Source organism: Leptonychotes weddellii, chromosome 10 (assembly GCF_054177405.1).
Source record: "Leptonychotes weddellii isolate Sample4059 chromosome 10, ASM5417740v2, whole genome shotgun sequence".
Classification (NCBI taxonomy): Eukaryota; Metazoa; Chordata; class Mammalia; order Carnivora; family Phocidae; genus Leptonychotes; species Leptonychotes weddellii.
This window is the reverse complement of record NC_138378.1, coordinates 55524509-55544453: the sequence shown is the minus strand read 5'-3', so window position 1 is coordinate 55544453 and position 19945 is coordinate 55524509. Positions and strand designations below refer to the sequence as shown.

At 53.6% G+C, this 19945-nt stretch overlaps 2 protein-coding genes across 2 annotated transcripts in view; one reads left to right on the top strand and one right to left on the bottom strand.

The window, feature by feature from the left end:
• CAMKMT (calmodulin-lysine N-methyltransferase) overlaps positions 1–19945 on the bottom strand; it is a 715155-nt gene that overhangs the window by 144545 nt on the left and 550665 nt on the right. The window lies entirely within an intron of this gene.
• Positions 1121–5186, top strand: SIX2 (SIX homeobox 2). Its single transcript, XM_006736667.3, has 2 exons — positions 1121–1746; positions 3934–5186. Exons 1-2 carry the CDS (start codon positions 1187–1189, stop codon positions 4256–4258), a joined length of 885 nt encoding a protein of 294 aa, XP_006736730.1. The 5' UTR covers positions 1121–1186; the 3' UTR covers positions 4259–5186.

The window sequence follows — 19945 nt, the reverse complement described above, 5'->3', positions numbered from 1 at the left end:
TACCGACCTCGGGGCAGCCGGCCGGGTTAGAACAGAGAGGAAAGGCGGGATCCTCCACGAAGTTGTGTTCTCAGGCGTCCGCCTGCGGCCACTGCCAAATCTTCTCCACTTCTGTCTCCTACTCCCTCCCCCTTTCCCTCGAAGACCGCCCAGGTCCAGAGTTCCTAGGATGGGGGCGGGGCGCTGTCCGCAGGAAAAGCCAAATCTTTGAGAGGCGCCCAAGCACTTCCAAACTCTCCCATCCCACTGGACCGCTCCTGGGCAGAATTTATCCCAAAAACTGCAGACCCGGGAGGGCGCTGAAGACCCGGAGTGGGGGTAGGGCACCCAGGGGGGCCTCGAGAAAGCTGTTTCTTCCCCCTCGAGGTACCCTCCACCCTTCTCCCTCCTCTTCCTCCCAGCACCCCCTTAAGCAGTTCCCCGCCTTCTCCTCTCCCCTCTTTCCTCCCCACCTCGATCCTCCCCTTTTCTTCTCCGGGCGTCTCCACCCCGCCCCCCGCTCCCGTGTCCGTCCCCTCCCTTGCTCTATGGGCGTCCGCCCCGTCAATCACCACCGCCGACGGCCCCCGCCCGGTCCTCTCCGCCTCCCAGGTTCTTGGAGCGCCTCCCGCTCCCGTCTCGGGCCGCCCTCCGCTTTGCGCGGAGCCGGGCGATCTGTCAGCGGAGCCGGCCGGGGGGAGCCGCCCGACCCGCCGGGGCTCGGGTTACCAGTGACTGACAGCGTCTCCATGGCGAATAATTTGACTCCGACTATTGTCTGGCGCGGGCAGGCCCCGGGTCAGATAACCAGACCAATCAGGGCGCGGGCCGCCGCGCCTCATGCCCGCTTAGAATAATATTATTAAAAAAGCAGCAAGCGAGCTAGACGGGAGGGAGAGCGAGCAAGAAGCGAGCGAGGGAGCGGCGGGCGGGCGCGGAGCATGCGGAGCGGCGCCCCGGGCGGCCCCCGGGCTTGGACGAGGGCGCAGGCGAGGCGCGCAGGCGGCGGGGGCGCGGAGGAGCGCGGCAGCCGCGGCGGGCGCGGGGACGGACCGCAGTGACTCGGGGTTCGCCGGGAGACCGCGCGGGGCCAGGGGGGGCCGCCCCGCCCGCCTCTCGGCCCGGACGGCCCGGCGGGGAGGCGCCCATGCCGGACGGCGCAGCGCGGTGAGGGCGCGCGCGGGCGGGCGGGGACGCAGCCGGCACCATGTCCATGCTGCCCACCTTCGGCTTCACGCAGGAGCAAGTGGCGTGCGTGTGCGAGGTGCTGCAGCAGGGCGGCAACATCGAGCGGCTGGGCCGCTTCCTGTGGTCGCTGCCCGCCTGCGAGCACCTCCACAAGAATGAAAGCGTGCTCAAGGCCAAGGCGGTGGTGGCCTTCCACCGCGGCAACTTCCGCGAGCTCTACAAGATCCTGGAGAGCCACCAGTTCTCGCCGCACAACCACGCCAAGCTGCAGCAGCTGTGGCTCAAGGCGCACTACATCGAGGCGGAGAAGCTGCGCGGCCGGCCCCTGGGCGCCGTGGGCAAATACCGCGTGCGCCGCAAGTTTCCGCTGCCGCGCTCCATCTGGGACGGCGAGGAGACCAGCTACTGCTTCAAGGAGAAGAGTCGCAGCGTGCTGCGCGAGTGGTACGCGCATAACCCCTACCCCTCGCCGCGCGAGAAGCGCGAGCTGGCCGAGGCCACGGGCCTCACCACCACGCAGGTCAGCAACTGGTTCAAGAACCGGCGGCAGCGCGACCGCGCGGCTGAGGCCAAAGAAAGGTACGAGTAAGTAGAACTTCGGCGCCAGCTCCCCCGGGCTCCAGGGAGGGGGTCGCGGGGCGTGTGCACAGCCCCCAGGAGAGGCCTAAACTGGGTGCTCGGTCCCTGCCACGGCCCAGCTGCAGCCTCGTCAGACCCTGCGGGCCTTCAGGTCTTGTGGGAGACCGAGAGGGCAGAAATTTGTCCAAAGCGGGCAAAGCGATCGGGGAAGTTGTCAATTAACTCCCTGGTCGCTTGTGAACAAAAGTGGAGAGGCAGCGAACTTTGGGGCGAAAGCAAGACAGTGGCTGGATCATATGCAAGGGGGACACAGCTGGCAGGGTCTGACAGTCTTCGTAAGGACCGAGGGGTTCGGAGGGGGACTATCAGGGCTGCAGATTTGGGGCTGCCTGTGCGAATTCACCGGCACTTCCCCGCACTTCCTGTTCGCCTTACTCAGCCCTAGGCCAAAGTGTGATTAGGGGTCAGGACTGGGATTGATACTTTCCTGGTGTGACCTGGATGTGGAAGGTCCTGGGCAAGAATATTCATTGTCTGGGTATGGAAGTAGAAAGGGAGACTTTCATCCTGCATGGGAAGGACCAAGAGGAGCAAGGCGATGGGGCGGAAGTGTCAGCTGTAGGAGAGCAAAACAGAAACACATGCCCCTTTTCCTGCCCTCTTGGACCCAGCAGTCCTTCCCTGGCCTGCCAGGCTCTTGACTCCTCTCCCCTCAGGCCCTACCGTCTTTAGTGGGGAGGCCGGTAGGTCTGGGGTAAACTGAGAGCAACAGAAGGCCTGGGAGTTTGCTTGTCGTCAAGGAAACCAGGATTTCCTGAACTAGCTTAACAGTTGACCATTAGGCCCTTGTGGCTGCCAGTCTGTGGCTCCTCTGAACCCCAAATATGAAGAAGGAAATGGGAGAAAAACCGATTGTGGGAACAGAAATTCAGCCTGAGTGTAACAGCAAAACAAGACACCTGGGGTTAGTGGAATGGGGCGTGTGCAGCCCAGAGTAAATGATTAGGGTGGGGGGAGGTTGCTGAACAGTGGACCCAGATCTCTGGAAGTGGAAGGGGGAGCTTCAGGCCAACCCTGGCCTCTCAGACAATGAGGTTGGAGTATGTACAGTTGTAAGGTCTCCATTGCCAGCTATGTGGGAAGTTCCCTTCCAGGAAAACAGAAAGAAAAGGTCTTGGGAAGCCAGTGAGGAGAAAATCTACCCCAGATTCCAAATCTCTAGATCTGGTCGGGGCTGACCATCAAAGGCAGAGCAGGAGGTGGGTTCTCCCTCCTGGGGTCCCCCTCTTCCCAGCCTGGCATGCATCCAAACTCCTGAAGAACTAGGTTCTCAGGCCAGGCCCCAGGTGAGGGCTGCAGAACCCCTCAGTTTCTATATGATGGAAAAGTCTAGGCCAGGATTAGCAATCCCCTCCATGCTTCTCCCAAGGGCTGCCTTCCGAGCCCCCAGCTTCTAGCCTCCCAGCCGAAGTTTGCACTGTGCCACCAGGGAAAGGGAGTGCTACATCCTCAGGGCCTTGTCCTTAGGCCCAGCAAGGAGAGCCCTCACAAGACCTGCCAGGTTGGAGCTAGAAAGAAAGGACCCTTAGCTCCAGGAACCTGACCCCCAAAAAGAGATTTGCCTTAAGGGGAGAAAAGCAATGGGAGGTGAAGGCCCATGAGATCCCTAACTTCAAATGGGGCCCTCAGCCTAGGCTCTAGGGGCCCTCACTCTCCTGGCCCCACTGCTACTGAGCAACCCTGGCTTGGGGAGCCAAGAATCTGAAAATCCAGGCATCTTCCCTTTCTTCCCTGTCTCCTTCCCCAACTCCACTGAGCTGCTCCCTGGGCCCCTCTCCTCTGGCAAAGAAATGTTAGAAACTCAGTGAAGGGGGGAGGGGGCCAGAACGTACAGAGAACAGGAAGGATATTCAAGAGGTTAAGAACCGAAGAGGTGGGGGGATAGAGACGGCACAGTGAAAAGAATAAGAGAGAGAAATCTTGTATTGACCGATTAAGAGAACTGGCAGAAAGCGCGAGAGCCCCAGGCCAGGCCGAGAAAATGGTAGAAACCGAAAACACCCGCAGGCAGCGCCGGGCGGCTCTGGCGCGGAGGCGAGCGGCGGGGTCTGGCTCCGGTTGACGCGGCGGCGCAGAGCGGCCTCGGTTTCCCCCGTTGACCCGGCTGCTTTGCTCCTGCATTTGCAGGGAGAACAGCGAGAACTCCAACAGCCACAACCCGCTGGCTGCGTCGCTGAATGGCAGCGGCAAGTCGGTGCTAGGCAGCTCGGAGGACGAGAAGACGCCGTCGGGGACGCCAGACCACTCGTCGTCCAGCCCCGCGCTGCTGCTCAGCCCGCCGCCGCCCCCCGGGCTGCCGTCCCTGCACAGCCTGGGCCACCCTCCGGGCCCCAGCGCCGTACCCGTGCCCGTGCCAGGCGGAGGCGGCGCGGACCCTCTGCAGCACCACCACGGCCTGCAGGACTCCATCCTCAACCCCATGTCGGCCAACCTCGTGGACCTGGGCTCCTAGAGCCCCGCCTGCCTCGACGCGCTCGCCTTCCAGGCTTGGCGCTGGGGACCGGAGAGACGGTGTCGGGAGGGCGCCTTGCGCCGGCGGCTGCATCAGGTACTGAAAGACCCGCTCGCTGAGCGGGCAGAACCGCCGGCCGGGGCAGGGTGGATGGCTCTTTGGTTTGGTCTTTGTCCGGCGGGGTTTGTTTTCAACAAGTTGCTTCTGAGATCGTTTGGAGCCCTGGGACCCGGCCTTGAACCCGCGAAGGGAATAAATTATACATTCTCATACTCTCTCTCCCGACCTTCTCATCCCTTCTTTCCTTTTCCCTCCCCTTCCCTTGCCTTCCTTGCTCTTTCTTCCAGATCTTTTCCTTTCCTTCTCTCTTGTCCTCTCTACCTCCCCTTCTTGCTTTCCCCGTTCCCCATCCCTCTATATTTCTGGCTTGTCACCCCTTGGTAGGTTTCTGTTTCTCTATTTCTGTTTTTCCGTTTCTCCCCTGGCCGGCCCCTTGCACTCCTGGCCCCAGGGTCTACACCCCTCAGCCTTTCTCCTCGTGCGCGGACACCTGTTTGCGTCCTCCTTCCTCCCTTTCCTGGGTGGACGTGGCAGGGGGAAGAGCAGAGGAGCTAGGCCTTCTCCAGAGGCCCTGCCCGGGGTTCAGCGGGCTGCAGGTGTCAGCTGTGCTCCTAGTAACTTCCGTGCAAGAGAAAGGACCGTGGCACAGGGGCCTCTGAGCATGTCCCAGCCGCTTGCCCCTCTCTTTCTCTCGGTGAGGCCCGCCACGCTCTCTCCTCTTCCTCCTGGGACTGTGGTCACAGTGCTCCCGGCAGAGTGTGCCTCCCGAGCCACGGACTTGCCGTCTCCCTGTTACGCCCTCATGTGAATGTTCTTCGGGAAATATTTCTGCTTTTATTTTATAATAAAATTAGAAATCATAAATATATATATATGGATATATACCACAAGGCCCGTGATCTGGGAGTGCAGCAGTGTCTGATTTCCCTACAGGGACACCCCGGGTGGACCGTTCTGGGCAGCGATGTCCCCAGGAGCCCCAGAAACCGGGAGCCGCCTTCCCCCATACACATCGCTTGTATCAGCCCTAAGGTGAAGGGACTGAAAACTCTGAAACCTCCCCCCTCTCCCCAAAGCCCTCTGCTCCCTTTCCTGTGCGGGAAGCTCCCTGCAAAAGCAGGAAGGGGGTGGCCTGCTCCTCTTGGAGACTCTTCTCCCCCATCAGCGGAGCAGGGCCCTCACCCTCCTCTCTTCATTTCGGGGATGAGGATAAGAAAAGAGACGCTGTGTGCCGAACAAGGAAGGGACATATGTCTGGAGATGCCAAAGCTGGGGAACAAATCGGGCCACGGAGGTTTCCTTCGTGGAAAGAAGGTCGCAGTCCCTAGAACCTGGTGGGACACCCTGGGCAAATTCGCTGGCCCCAAGGGCAGCCGCTGAGCCAGTGCAAAGCCCGGGGGGTGCGTGTGGACGTGGAGCAAAGGTCTCCAAGCTCAGAAATCGGTCGTTTTGGGACGGTGATGAAAGGATGGGGGAGGAAGGGAAGTCCGAGGAGACTGGGGAGGGCCGGCCGGCGGGCGCGTGTTCTAAATGGGAGCAAGAGGGCACCAGGGCTTAGCCTGTGAGGCCGAGGGAGGGGGGCGCACCTCCGCACATCGAGCACGGTAGGTTCCTCTATAGCGGTACGTTAACCTGCAGCGCCCTCTCCCTTCTGGGGGACCCAGTCCCACCTCTCCCCCACATTAAGCGACCCCTCTAAGCCTATCCTGCCAGATCCCAAGCGTGCAGGACCCCTCAAGGAGGAAGTTGTGGCTTTTGCGTCTCAGGTCACCCCGGGCTGTGGGTACCGAACATGTTCCTCCTCCGCGACCAGGACGCTTCTCGGCTCAGACATGCCACCTGGACCCCACGGGAAAGGGAGAATGAGGCGCTCTTCTGACGGCAAGATCCTAGAGTGCTCGGACACTTTGCTCTTTGGAGGCTTTCCTCTCTGATGAAATCAGCGTTCGCAGAAGACCCTTTTGCGCATACTTTCGAAGTACCTCGGATTCCTTCCCGGCCGAGATTCACGCAGCCGCGCGGACAGCTGGGCAGGCTCACTTGGCTCAGGAGGCTATGCCTCCCGCCTTTCCTCTGTGCAGGCCTGAAGGTCAAGGGAATCGCCAGCAGGCTGAGACTGCTCCGCATGGGCCCGACCCTGCACCGCAAGAGGAATTCCAGCCCTGGCAGCTCGCTCCGCCTCTCTTGGAGGCTCTGCTCTAGAGGACAACCCAGGTCCCCCCAGGAGCAGATCTATGCTTACAGGGTCCCAGCTGCCTGACCTTCACTGAGTGGCGGAGTGAAGAACCAGCTATTGCCTGAGGGTCCGGAGAGGCTCAAGCGACCATAGACGCCACCTTGAGTCAGCGGAGCTGAGCCACCAGCCCCAGGCTTACTTCTGGGAAGGGAGGAAACACAGTAGACCCTGGAGCCCACATCACCCCTACCTGCCTCCTATTTTCCACACTCCCACTCCCAGGGAAACAGGCTCTGCGAGAACTCTCACAAGGACACCAACATACACATTCATCATTCGATTCACTGGGATTGAAAGGCCGTTGTGTGCCAGGCCCTGTGGATGGCGCCAAAAACACACACCCTTTCACACAGTGGCCACGCAGGGAAACACACTGACTGTCACACACGTTCACACACACGAACAGAGAAGCAAACACACAGACTCTCAACCCATTCTTAGAGACACAAACACATGTCTTCGGGCAAAACCTAAACACTCTCTGCCCCAATATACATGAGATACATACCCAAATGAGTCTCTCCCACACGTAAGCTCACACACACAAACACAAATACACATCATGCTTCTCCCCAGCAGCATACAAACCCACACTCACACCCGTGCCCCTACCAGCAGCCAGTCCTAGTCTATCGATCTGCTGGGGCCAGGGCATGGCCGTGCAGCGAAGCTTGCCTTGAAGGTCTCAGTGGCTGGCCCCCAGGGAAAGAGATGGTCCTAGCCAGAGGAGGCAGACCGTCAGAGATCCCACCTGTGGCACCTTCTTTCCGGGGCCCAGGTGGGATCCTTGGAGGTTACCGGGAGCTCTCACCGGCCAGTAGGGGGCAGGGTGGCTGTCCTGGAGCTTTATTCCGGCACAATCTCGCTACTTGTTGCAACTTCCCTCTTTCCCTCCCCCTTGGAAAGCTAACCCTGAAAATATTTACTTAAACGGGAAACTATGCAGAAGTTCTGAAAATAAACCCGAGCAGCTACTCACCCACTGCATAAACCTATAACAAGCCAGTCCTCCATTCCAAGCTCCACTAGACCCAGTGAGAGGTTGCTGCGGGCCCCACGAGAGCGTGCCAACTGGACATAACTTTCGCACAGATGCTGCCAGATGAATACAACCGCTCCCCCTAGGCGTCCACCAAGCACAGTTCCTAATGGCTGCGTCACCCCTTCCCCGGTGGCAGCCGGAAGCCAAGAGTTTTGCTCTCGTGACCATAAAGGACACAGCGCTGGAAGCGCAAGTCTCCCTCCCTTTCTGTTCCCCTGACCTTGTCCGCCTTTCATTTGTTCCCAGCGAGGTTCCATACCCATGCAAACCCCGAAGGTGAAAATGAATGAAGAAGGTAGAATCCAGCCCTCCTGCGCCGACCGACTCACCTGGTTGGGGGCATAAAAGCCAAGGGTGGCTGAGTGCACAGGGGAGCCAAGGGGCTCGCTGTGCCTCCTGGGCAGTCTTCTCCCCTCACTTCACGCTCGGCAGCAGACCTGGCTGGCATGTGGTCCTGGCCCAGACCCTGCTGTTCCCACCCTGAAAGTGCATCTCAAGGGAGTGACAGGTCTACGGGGGGAGCAGGTGGTGATGACGTGCCACAAAAGCAAAAGTTAAACAGAGCCAGGGAGATCTGAGGAGGGAACACAAGGCTACCGAGGCCTGGATTGTCCCTAGTGCCTGTAGGAAACACCATTTTGGTGTCTGGGAAAGCAGGGATCAGCCAAGCGGGGGTGCGGGAGTCAGGACCCAGGGAATTTGGCCTCCACAACCCCACCAGTGCCCACCTCTTGCTGGAATACTGCTGGGGTGCCTGGTGACATGCAAGTGTTTTTGTGTTGAGGGGCAGGTGGAGAAGGGTCGAGGAGGGTTTGGGCTCGTGACTGAGGCCCCTCCTTTTTTCATGTTGCCCACCCCAACCGTTGGGGGGGGGGGGGCATCCGTATGCTCCGGTCACAAAGCTGCGTAGGGCATCTGGAAATGGCGGAGACCCAGTGCGTGAGGATGTACTGGGAAATGTGAGAAGGCCTGAGACAGCGTGTAGGCGCAAAAGGGTGGAAAAAGGCGCTGGTGTTCGTTGATGGGGCCGACGTGCGCCCTGGGAAGCTGGCTGTTTCTGAGTACATAGGTGGGCGGGTGAGACAGAGGTCTCTTGGCAGGCTACGCCCGCCCGTGCGCTCCCGCTCGCAAGGGAAGGCTCCGGGGGCTGGAGGAGGATCAGCCTCTCCTCTCACGCCGCCAGAAACCAACCGGGCGCAAGTGGGTCCTGATTCCTGAAGCCAATGCGGGCGGGGTGGGCCGGAGGGAACGACGTTCCCTCTGTCGCTGCTGCCAGGGGCCGGACAGTGGAGCTGAGCCGGGGCCCCAAAGATCTCAAGTCCTGGTGTCAGGGTCAAGGCCTCGCTCGCCGCCTCGCTGGAGTCTGTTCTCGAAACTCCGTAGGTGTCTGTGCGACTGGAACTCAGAAATGGCTTCTGGGTTGCGGGGATGAATCGGAGGGAAGAGAGTCAGATTGGGTGTCCCACAGTGGGGTGAGTTTCACAGTTTTCCCACAATCTCAGCAGCCGAGCTGCTCCCCTTCCAGGTAGGTGCCTGCTCCTGGCCGCCCGGCCGTGGAGAGAGTCTAAGTAACACCGCGTGGATGTGCCTGAAGAAAGCCCCCCTTCCGAGGCCCGACAGGCGCCCGTAATTGCCCCAAAGTCTCCCTTGCTTGGAGGACCCACAAACCCAACAGGCTGGCCCAGGGGCGGACACGTAGGGGGAGCCCTTCTTTAGGATGTTAGTGGCCCAGGCTCTAGGCAAGGCTAAATGGACAGCTCTCAGCGGCCCAGCCCCTCCGGAGTGCCTAGCGCGTCTCCACTCGCCGAGCAGTGCGTATGCGCCGGACTCTGGCGCGCTACGGGCAGAGATCGCGCCGCTCCGCCTGCCCCGCGGCCTCCGCAGCCCCACCAGCGCGCTGGGTGCCAGGCCCCGCGCGGCCGGCTTTCGGCTTTGGGCGCGAGTAGCCCGCGCGCTGCTTGGAGTCCCGCGAAGCTCTGGGGCCTGCGGGCTGGGGAGCTGGGAACCGCGGGGCTGGGAAGCCCCGTTCCTCCGGCCCTTCGAGCTGGCTGTCAGGCGCGAGGCAGAGACCTTTGGGACGTGCCACGGGCGACAAATCATCCGCTACGGTGCCATCCCCAGTAGCCATCCTCTGCCCGTCCAGGGCACCCAAGACCCGACCGGCCCACACCCGGGCTTCTGCGGCCTGGGAGTCAGATCAGAGCTGCTCGAGTTCCCATAAAGAGAGTGACAGGTCAGGCGGGAAGGCAGGAGCCGCAGCGGGGGCGGACCTTGCCGAGCTACCAGTCCTCCACCCCTTCCTTCAGCGTCTTTCCCAAGGGCATGCGTTGCTCTGCCCAGCCAGGCGCTCCCACTAGCTGGAAAGCTCACTGCGGGCAGAATTATCCAGGTAACTTGCCCCGGGGCCATGAAAACACAGCTCCATGGTGACTTGGTGGTCCCCGGAGTAACAGGTCATAACTGCCATTTCTTGAACGCTTACTGCGCGTCAGGCACTTTGCACACCTGGTATCTGTTGCATTCTCACGGCGGCCACACAAAGAAGCTATTATTACTGGTAGATGAAACTGAGACGCCGTGTTCGGGAACTTGCCCAGAGTCGCGCACGTTACAGCGGCAGGACTGGCATTTGAGCCTGCTCTCTGCGAGTCTGCAGCGCACGGTCTTCCCAGGGTAGCGGCTGGGCCGAGCGCGGGGCCGGGGCGGCCGAGGAGCGCGCAAGTGACTCCTGCGGGGATCGGGGCAGCGCCAGGCCCCGCAGAAGCCTACGACGAGGACTGGCTCCAGCCTGAGCTGCGGCAGCGGAGCTCGCAGCCTCGTGACCCGCTGCGGTCCGGTGAAGAGGGTTCATCTCCGCGAGAATGGGGATAATTGCGCAGGTTCCCCACTTGCCGTCTACTACGTAGACGGGGCGCACCGCCCACCACGGAGGGGGTTTCCACCGGTGCAAGTTACTCTGTAGTAAAAATGGAACTTGGGGATCCTCGGATCAGCCTGCTGCTACCTCCCTCTTTGCCCTCCTGAGACTCTGGCTCCGTCTCTGCCATTCTGCTCAGGAAGATGACACCGTTTAGGGGACCCCCTGAGGGCTGAGACGTGAGTCTTGGGTGGGACGCCCTCCTCTTTTTCCACCCCACCCCCATTAGCTCCGCGTTGCGGACAGAGCTCTCCATCTGGGGGGGCAGTAGGTGTATTAAGGCGTCACTTTATCAACATGGATTTACCGGTGGGGTGGGAGGAGGTCAGAAGGGACAGAGAACCCAGACCGCCTTCTAGGCCCAGAACTGACCATGCGCATCCCGCCCTTCCCCCAACTTAGGCCCACGGAAGCCCCCATCCCCTTCTCCGTCGGCAGAGATGGTGGTGGTAAAAGCGCTCCGATTCCACCTGAGCTAGGTGATTCTTTCAGTCTCAAGATAGGGCATATGAAATAGCCTATTGTTGCGAGGCAGACCCACTGGCGACCCTGGAAAGCCACCGGGAGACACCTGAACTGACGGAGGGAGGTCACCGGTCCAAGCCTGAGGAAGGGAGTGAGCGCGTGAGGGTGGATCGAGGCCCAACAAAGGAGGCCAACCCGGAAATGTCAGGTGTTCCTCCCGAGGGAAGAGCCTCAGCCCAGTAGGGTGGAGGTAGGGGGTTGGAGGGAATTAGAAAAGGTGAAGTCAAACGGTCTCTAAAAGCAAGATACTCTAGATATTCCTAGCATGTATGTGGCACTCTGTAGGGTGTCACTGGTTTCACAAACTCCCTATCATTTAATATTCTCAATTATATAAGGTAGGTAGAAAAGTAATTCTTATCCCCATTTGACAGATGAGGACATGAGACTAAGGAAGGTGTTCTGTGTGGCTTTCCTGAGGTTCTTCCCTCTACACTCCATTGTTGAGGTGACTTGTTTAGTTTGGGAGAAATAGCAGGGTACCAAACCAGCCCAAAGAGTAAAGATTGTTCCCCTGGGGTTGAGGGAAGGATGCAGAGAGATGGCAGCCATCATGGATCCTGGAGATCTAGAGGCTGCTGCAGAGACTTAAAGCAAGTGTACCTCAAAATCCGAACAGCCTATCCCTGCAATCACTAACAGGAACGCCTGAAACAGGTCTCTCTGGAAAGGCCACGTCCCTACAAGAGAAGCCTGAGGAAATGGGCAGAGCTGAAAACTAGAGCTTTGTTTTCTCATTGGGCTCAGGACCTGTCAGTTAAGGCTCCCAGCAAATGAGTTGAGAGCCAGAAATTTTCTCAGAATGTAAGAATTTTGTGGGTGATCCCCAAAGGGCTGTAGGCTTTTTAACTGGAGAACATGGGAAGAGACTCAAGACTTCTGTTTACTCCGAAAGACTAGCTCCTGGTGTCAGTTCAGAGCTGTAAATGAAGAAGTCAAAACTCACTTTATCATTTACTTATTATTCTTTAAAGGAGTAGGTTAAGCAGTCACCCTGAAGGCAAATAATATTACATAGGAAAGATAAGGAGGGGGGCTAGGGACAAAATAGAAGTGAAGACAAGACTTCAGAGAAAGGATGAAAGTCCAGAATGGCTGGAGCCAACACAGGGTCTCAGGGGTTAGGAAGGGCAGCCGGAAATGCCTCTCTCCCGGGAGACTAGGAATCAGGAGGGCTCAGGGAGGTCCCAACGGGCAATGTCACACCACTCAGAAGCAGCTGGGATGGGTTGGGTGCCAAACTTGAGACCAGAAAAGGCGAAAATCCCACCATACCTGGTAGCTGGGTCAACAAAAGTCTGCCTCACACTCAAAATCTACTCAACACAGGTAGGTTCCAACCCTAATCGATCTGAGGCAAAGGGGGAAAAGAGACTGTATTGCGCATGGATATAACTAATACGTGCCCAAACATGAACTTATTTCTCACCCACGCAACAGTCCAAGAGGGGTGTTTCTGACAGCAGGTGGCTTCCATGAGGTGATTCATAAACCCAGGCTCCCTTGTCAGGTGGCTCCACCCTCACTTGGAACCTCCGAGTCCTTTGCATGCAGTTGCTGGTGGGGTAGGGAGCCTGGGGGATAGGCATGGGAGGTGGGGGGGGCAGGTTTGGAGTGGTGCACATCCGTTCCATTCATACCCCACTAGACGGGACTTAGTCATGTGACCAACCCAACTGCAAGGGAAATCAGGGAATGGAGCTACCTATGTGACTGGAAAGAAATCTAAGGAAAATGATTTACTGAGTCTGTATGAAGAGTTAGTCAATCTCCAGTGATTTTAGAACAGAGAAATCAGTGTTCTGTAAATTTTCCTTTTTCTGAGGACCTGTATGCATTATTGTTGCTGCTTTTACTATTACGGTTGGGGTTTTGTTTTTGTTTTTTGTCTTGCTAATCTTGGTTTTTCTGTAGTGAAGAATACCTGTGGAGATACCACTCCTACATTACAGACCACACATCCCTTCACTTCTCTGGGGCTCAGTTTCCTCATTTGGTGCACAGTGTATTAGGGTAAGGTTCAGCTGGATGTGATGAAAAAAAAAAACCAGAGTGGTTAAGCATAATGGAAGATTATTTCTCTCACACATCAACATCTAGGTAGGCAGTCGAGCATTGGTGCAAGCCAAGCTCTTCCTACTTTGTTGCTTCACTGCGCATGACCTCAACTTCATGCCCAAGATGGCAGTAATATGGAGGAAAGAATGAAGAAGGTACAAGCCATATGCTCACTGTCTCTTTTTTTCTTAAAGATTTTTTATTTACGAGGGCGTCTGGGTGGCTCAGTAGGTTAAGCGGCTGCCTTCGGCTCAGGTCATGATCCCAGGATCCTGGGATCCAGCCCCGCATCAGGCTCCTTGCTCAGCGGGGAATCTGCTTCTCCCTCTCCCTCTGCTTCCACCCCCACCCCGCTCATGCTCGCTCTCTCAATAAATAAAGAAATAAAATCTTTTAAAAAATAAATAAAAAGATCTTTTATTTATGAGAGAGAGAGCACAAGTTGGGGGGCGGGTAAAGGGAGAGGGAGAAGCACACTCTCCACGGAGCAGGGAAACTGACATGGGGCTCGATCCCAGGACCCTGGGATCATGACCTGAGCCGAAGGCAGACACTTAACCAACTGAGCCACTAGATGCCCATGCCCACTGTCTGTTAAGAAAGATTTTTAAAAGCTGCTATACAACATTCCATTGGCCACAAGCTAGTTACATGATCACACTGAACTGCCAGGAAAGATACGAAATGTAGGTTTTGCTCAGAACAGCCATGTGCAACTAAAATTTGGCCGTTCTATTGCTGAGGAAGAATGGGAGAATGGATATTAGGGGACGCTGCATCTGAATTCATAGAGGATTAGACGTGGTAATCTCTAAGGTCCCTTACAGAGGTTCTGTGTTTCTATAAAAGCAATTAACAAGCAAAAAAAAAACAAAAAACAGCGAAGTATAAACAAAAAAGTTATTTTAAAAAAACAAAAGCAATTTGTTATCAAAAACTCTTGGCTAGGGGCGCCTGGGTGGCTCAGTCGTTAAGCGTCTGCCTTCGGCTCAGGTCATGATCCCGGGGTCCTGGGATCGAGCCCCACATCGGACTCCCTGCTCAGCGGGAAGCCTGCTTCTCCCTCTCCCACTCCCCCTGCTTGTGTTCCCTCTCTCGCTGTGTCTTTCTCTGTCAAATAAATAAAATCTTAAAAAAAAAAAAAACTCGTGGCTAATTCATTTTAAAGTTAAAACTCACACCAATAGCCTTGATCTTCATCCTCCCTCCCCATGAATATATAATGTAGTTCCAGAATTCCGTTGACTGAATTTGCTTATTATGGGCCATTTAAAATTATTTCCCCATGCATTCACACGGAGATGTGAGGATGCAAGATGCATTGTGGGAGTGTGGAGAAACACTGGGGGGTCTGCAACCTCTTTCACTGCTAACAGAATACTGAGGGCCACGAAAACATTTCTGTGACCATGTAGTAAAAGAACTAGTTCATTCCTTCCTTCATTTTTTTATCCATTCACTTATTCATCTGTCCCAATTCAGTAAGTATTTCCTGGGTATCACCATCTGCTGAGTACTAGATGTGGGGATATGAATATTGTTTTTACCCATCTTCATTAATAATAGGACTATAGCCTGACATATGGCTGACCAACTACATGGCCTTTATCAGCCTCTTTTGTTAGGCTTGACCTTGTGAACAGGTGCTCCCCAAAGCGACATAAATAGACATGATGTGGGCCACTTTGAGGGCTGGCCTATAACATCTCTCACATGAACTTCCCCATGCTCCCTTTCCACAAACTAGAATGGCAATAACTAGAGTCACCTTGGAAGTCATGCACTGAAGATGGCAGTCACAACTAGTCTCAGTCCCTAGATGCTTATGTGGAATAGAGCAGTGTACACACACACACCCTAACCTGAAGCAAATGCCCTGGACTAAATAAGAGAAATAAACGTGTGGGGGGCAGGGGAGTGTGTCTGAGCCAACATGGTATCTATTTGTTACCGCAAGTTAGTCTAACTCAGTTCTAGAGCATCACCAACCCTGGCAGGCACCATCCATACTGTATTCTAGGTGCTTCTGGAACACAACAGCCTAATTAACAAACCATATAAATGTGATGTGTGTGCTAGACAGGGCATCTCCAATGTAGACAGGTGACTGGAACTGTGTCCTCACTTGTGAAGTGAAAGGTCATCCTCTCCAAGTCCAACATGCGTGATTCTCTGGGACATACCACAGCAGGCAGTAGAGAATTCTAAAAGAGTGGACTTTTCTGGAAGCAATGCTTTGGGTGAAAATTTTTACTCCCCGAAAGCCAGGAGGGGTAGGATCCTATTCAAGAACCCTAAGAAACCCTTTCTTCATGATGTGTGGGAATAGGGTAATGGGGAGAGGAAAGGAGAGTAGGGAGAGATCAGTTGAGGCCAACACTTAACCATAATGGAGGACATGAGATTTTGTTTCACCCACACAGAGCAACCTGCATACACGTTTCTAGCTTCATCCCTTAGAGAGAGCACCAGTTGGGAAGACAGGAGATTTGGGGTTTTACCTCTATCCTCACTTTCTTGTGTAACCTTGAGCAAGTCAGCAAGACTTTCTGAACTTCAGTTCCCCTGACAATAAAGGAAGAGAGGACTCTCCATAGACTCTCATTCTATAGATGTGACAGAGGAAATCTAATCAGTGTGGAGAGCAGCCTCAAATCTTTGGCAGAAAGACATTGGGAAGGATGGCATGGATAGGAGCACTGTTCCTTTAGAAGGCCATTGATCTTTGGCAGCACTCACACTATTCCACTGAACACTGGGTTAGAGGACAGTTATTTGAACCTACTGCCTTTCAGCTGCTGTGCTGGGATTTTTAAAAGTAAGCTTTAGGAGGGGAAAACATCTCCAGATGAAGAAAAAAGCCCACCCTCTCCATAAATGCAACACCATAAAAAACTGGCAGAAACTGTCAGCCCTAAATTTTGAAAAAATTTTTAAAGATGTATATATTTATTTGAGAAGGGGGAGGGGCAGAGGGAGAGGAAGAGAGAGTCTCAAGCGGACTCCAGCTGAGCACAGAGCCCAATGTAGGGCTCAATCTCATGACCCTGAGATCATGACCCCAGCTGAAACCAAGAGTCGGACGCTCAACCGACTGAGCCATGCAGGTGCCCCTCAGCAGCAAATTTTTTTAGAATTCTGGAAACTAACTAAAGCTTGAGCAACCCTGGGAGCCCTCATTCGAGAATATGACTGAATCTTAGGAAGAACATCAAGTTTTGTGGCATTTGAACTTACCCTGGTCGCATCCCTCAGTTCTCAGCTCATCAGTAGCTTTGACATTTAACAGTGTGCATTCCCAGTGCTAGTACAGGAGGAAGAAGAATGGACCCCACTTACAAATTGATCTTAGTTAATCTGTATGGTGGCTTTCTGGAAAACCTACTCAAACGTTTGTCTTCACCTTGACTGCCTAATTGGAACTCACCTTCTGCTACAACCACCAACCAAGGACCATTTTCCAAAAACATTTATAGGCAAATGTTTCAGTTTCTGCTGCCTGAGGCAGTGGATAACAGTGGGGTAAAGAATAGGCCATCCCAAAAGCTTGATAGGAAATGTTGGGGAGCAAGGTGCTTTGGGGAATGAGGTCTTTGAGAAGCTCCAACCTATCCCTGGGATTCTAGAAGGGCACACCCATGCTGAGGGCTATGTACACACTCGGAAAAGACCTAAGAAGGCCCTAAGCATTTGCCTCTGACTATCCTGAGGCTCTGCATAAGCAGGAGGCAAAGGCTAAAGCAAAATTGTAGACTTCCTGGCTGAGCATTGGAGCCCCAAGCCAACATGATACTGAATCTCTCCATAAAGACCAGGAGCTTTTTTTTTTAAGTAATCTCTACATCCAACATGGGGCTCAAATTCATGACCCCAAGATCAAGAGTTGCATGCTCCACTGTCTGAGCCAACCAAGTGTCAAGTCCTTTTTGGTGGTTCCAGGTTTTTAAGAAAATCCCAGTCCAAAAATTAGCTCACCACTAAGCTAATGGAATAGAGATTTCAGTGACTGTACATGACAAAAAATACAGATTTTACTAAATTAGTTTAGCACAGTTACTAAGCAAATGAACAACCACAAGAAACAGCAATAATAGCAAACCCAGGAGAAGGAGAAAAATCTGATTTCCAGAGTTGCCACATTATAATATTTAAAATGTTTACTTTTGAACAATAACAATGAAAAACTACAAGGTTCATACCCATTAGAATGGCTGTCATTAAAAAAGCAGAAAATAACAGTACTGCTGGGGATGTGGAGAAATTGGAACGCTTGTGCATTGCTGGTGGGTTTGAGTTTAAAATGTAAAATGAGGAAATGAGTGCATTTGAGCACAATGGTGCACCAGCTGTGGAAAACAGGTTGGCAGTCCCTCAAAAAATTAAACATAGGGCACCTGGGTGGCTCAGTCAGTTAAGTGTCTGCCTTCAGCTCAGGTCATGATCCCAGAGTCCCGGGATCAGTTCTGCTGACCAGGGAGCCTGCTTCTCCCTCTGCCTCTGCCTCTCTCTCTTTCTCTCATGAATAAATAAATAAAATCTTAAAAAAAAATTAAACATAGAATTACCATGTGTTCCAGCAATTCCACTCCTAAGTATATACCCAAAATAATTTAAAGGAGAAACTCGAACAGATACTTTCATACCAATGTTCACAGCAGCATTACTCACAATAGCCAAAAGGACACCCATGTATCCATCAACACATGAATAGATAAACAAAATGTGGTATATACATACAATGGAGTATTCATTTCAAAAATCCATAAAAAGGAATGAAATTCTTATACACGCCATGGTATGGATGAACCTTGAAAACATTATATTAAGTGAAACAAGGCCAGACACAAAAGGATAAATATTGTGTGATTCCACTTATGTGAAGTATCTAGAATAGGCACCTTCATAAGAGACAGGGAGTAGAATAGAGGTTTCTAGGCTGCAGAAAGAGGATAGGAGGAGCTATCATTTAATAATAACAAGGGTTGGGCGCCTGGGTGGCTCAGTTGGTTAAGCGACTGCCTTCGGCTCAGGTCATGATCCTGGAGTCCCGGGATCGAGTCCCGCATCGGGCTCCCTGCTCAGCAGGGGGTCTGCTTCTCCCTCTGACCCTCTTCCCTCTCGTGCTCTCTGTCTCTCATTCTCTCTCTCAAATAAATAAATAAAATCTTAAAATAATAATAATAATAATAATAACGAGGGTACAGAGTTTCTGTTTGGGAGGATGAAAAAGTTCTGGACATGGAGAGTGATGATGGTTGCCCAACATTGTGAATGTACTTAATGTCCCTGAATCATCCACTTTAAAATGATTAAAATTGTGGGGTGCCTGGGTGGCTCAGTCCTTAAGTGTCTGCCTTCGGCTCAGGTCATGGTCCCAGGGTCCTGGGATCGAGCCCCACATCGGGCTCCCTGCTCTGCGGGAAGCCTGCTTCTCCCTCTCCCACTCGCCCTGCTTGTGTTCCCTCTCTCACTGTGTCTCTCTCTGTCAAATAAATAAATAAAATCTTTAAAAAAAAAGAAAAGAAAAGAAAGAAAGGTGGAATGGTCTTTTGAAGATTTAGTTAAAGCACCAGTTAGGTGATCATACCTTGCATGGCTGGGGTGAGGTTCTCCAGAAAACTGTATATGCTCTGAATTAGCCTCCAATATATGTGTTTCTCCCATCGCCAGAATTCAAAGGTCCAGGAATCAAGAGGTAGAAATGGAAGGGGCACCAGTCCTTATTATCCCTAGTGACCCAGAGCACAGATTTTGCTCCCTGTTCCCATGACAATATGCTCTGCTGGCCTAGAGGTCTGAGTTCCAGAAGGAGAAATGCTTCCACCAGGAGACACAGTGATGATTCCATTGAACCAGAGGTTGAGACTGCCACCTGCCCACTGTGGGCTTCTCATGCTTCTGAATCAACAGGCAGAGAAGGACATTACTATGCTGGCTGGGTGATTTGCGCTGACCACCAAGGGGAAACTGGACTATACTCCACAATGGAGATAGGAGAGGGAATGTCTGGAAAAAAAATACGGAAGGAATTATTTTTCACACTCATTCGTACTTTGTATGCTTGGCAGGATAATTAGCATCCTTTTCTTTCTGGGAACGGACTCTACTATCCCACCTCAGCACACGGTGCTCTTGGCCCCCTTTATTCGGTCTCCACATTTCCCGTAATAATAGAACCTTCAATTTGTAGCTTGCCACGTGGCAGCCCAGATTAAAGACTACATTTTCCAGCCTCCCTTGCAGTAGGTGTACCACATAACTAAGTTTTGACTAATGAATACAATTGGAAGTGTTGGATACAAATTTCTGGAAGTGTTCTTAAAGGAAGAAGATTCCTTTCTTCTCCCTTCCTCCTTTCTGCTGACAGGAATATAAATGTGATGATGGAGCTTCCACAGCCACCTTGGATCCATGAGACAGCATGCTGAAGTCAGTGGGAAAGCCAAGCAAAAGGGATGCCTGGGTGGCTCAATCAGTTAAGCGTCTGCCTTTAGCTCAGGTCATGATCCCAGGGTCCTGGGGTCAAGTCCCATGTTATGCTCCTTGCTCAGCGAGGAGCCTGCTTCTCCCTCTCCCTCTGCCTGCCGCTCCCCCTGCTTGTGCTCACACACTCTCTCTCTCTGACAAATAAATAAATAAAATCTTTTAAAAATGCCAAGCAAAAGGAGCCTGAATTTTATATGAATTTTATATGTAGCTACTTCAGCCCTAGACTTCCTACTCTTGACTTTATTAATGTAAAAGAAAAATAAACACCTCTTTTATTTAAAGCCCTTGGGTTTTCTGGCCCATGCGGTTGTATCTAACTAATTCTAACTACCTTTCCAAATTCAGAGTATAATCTTCCTG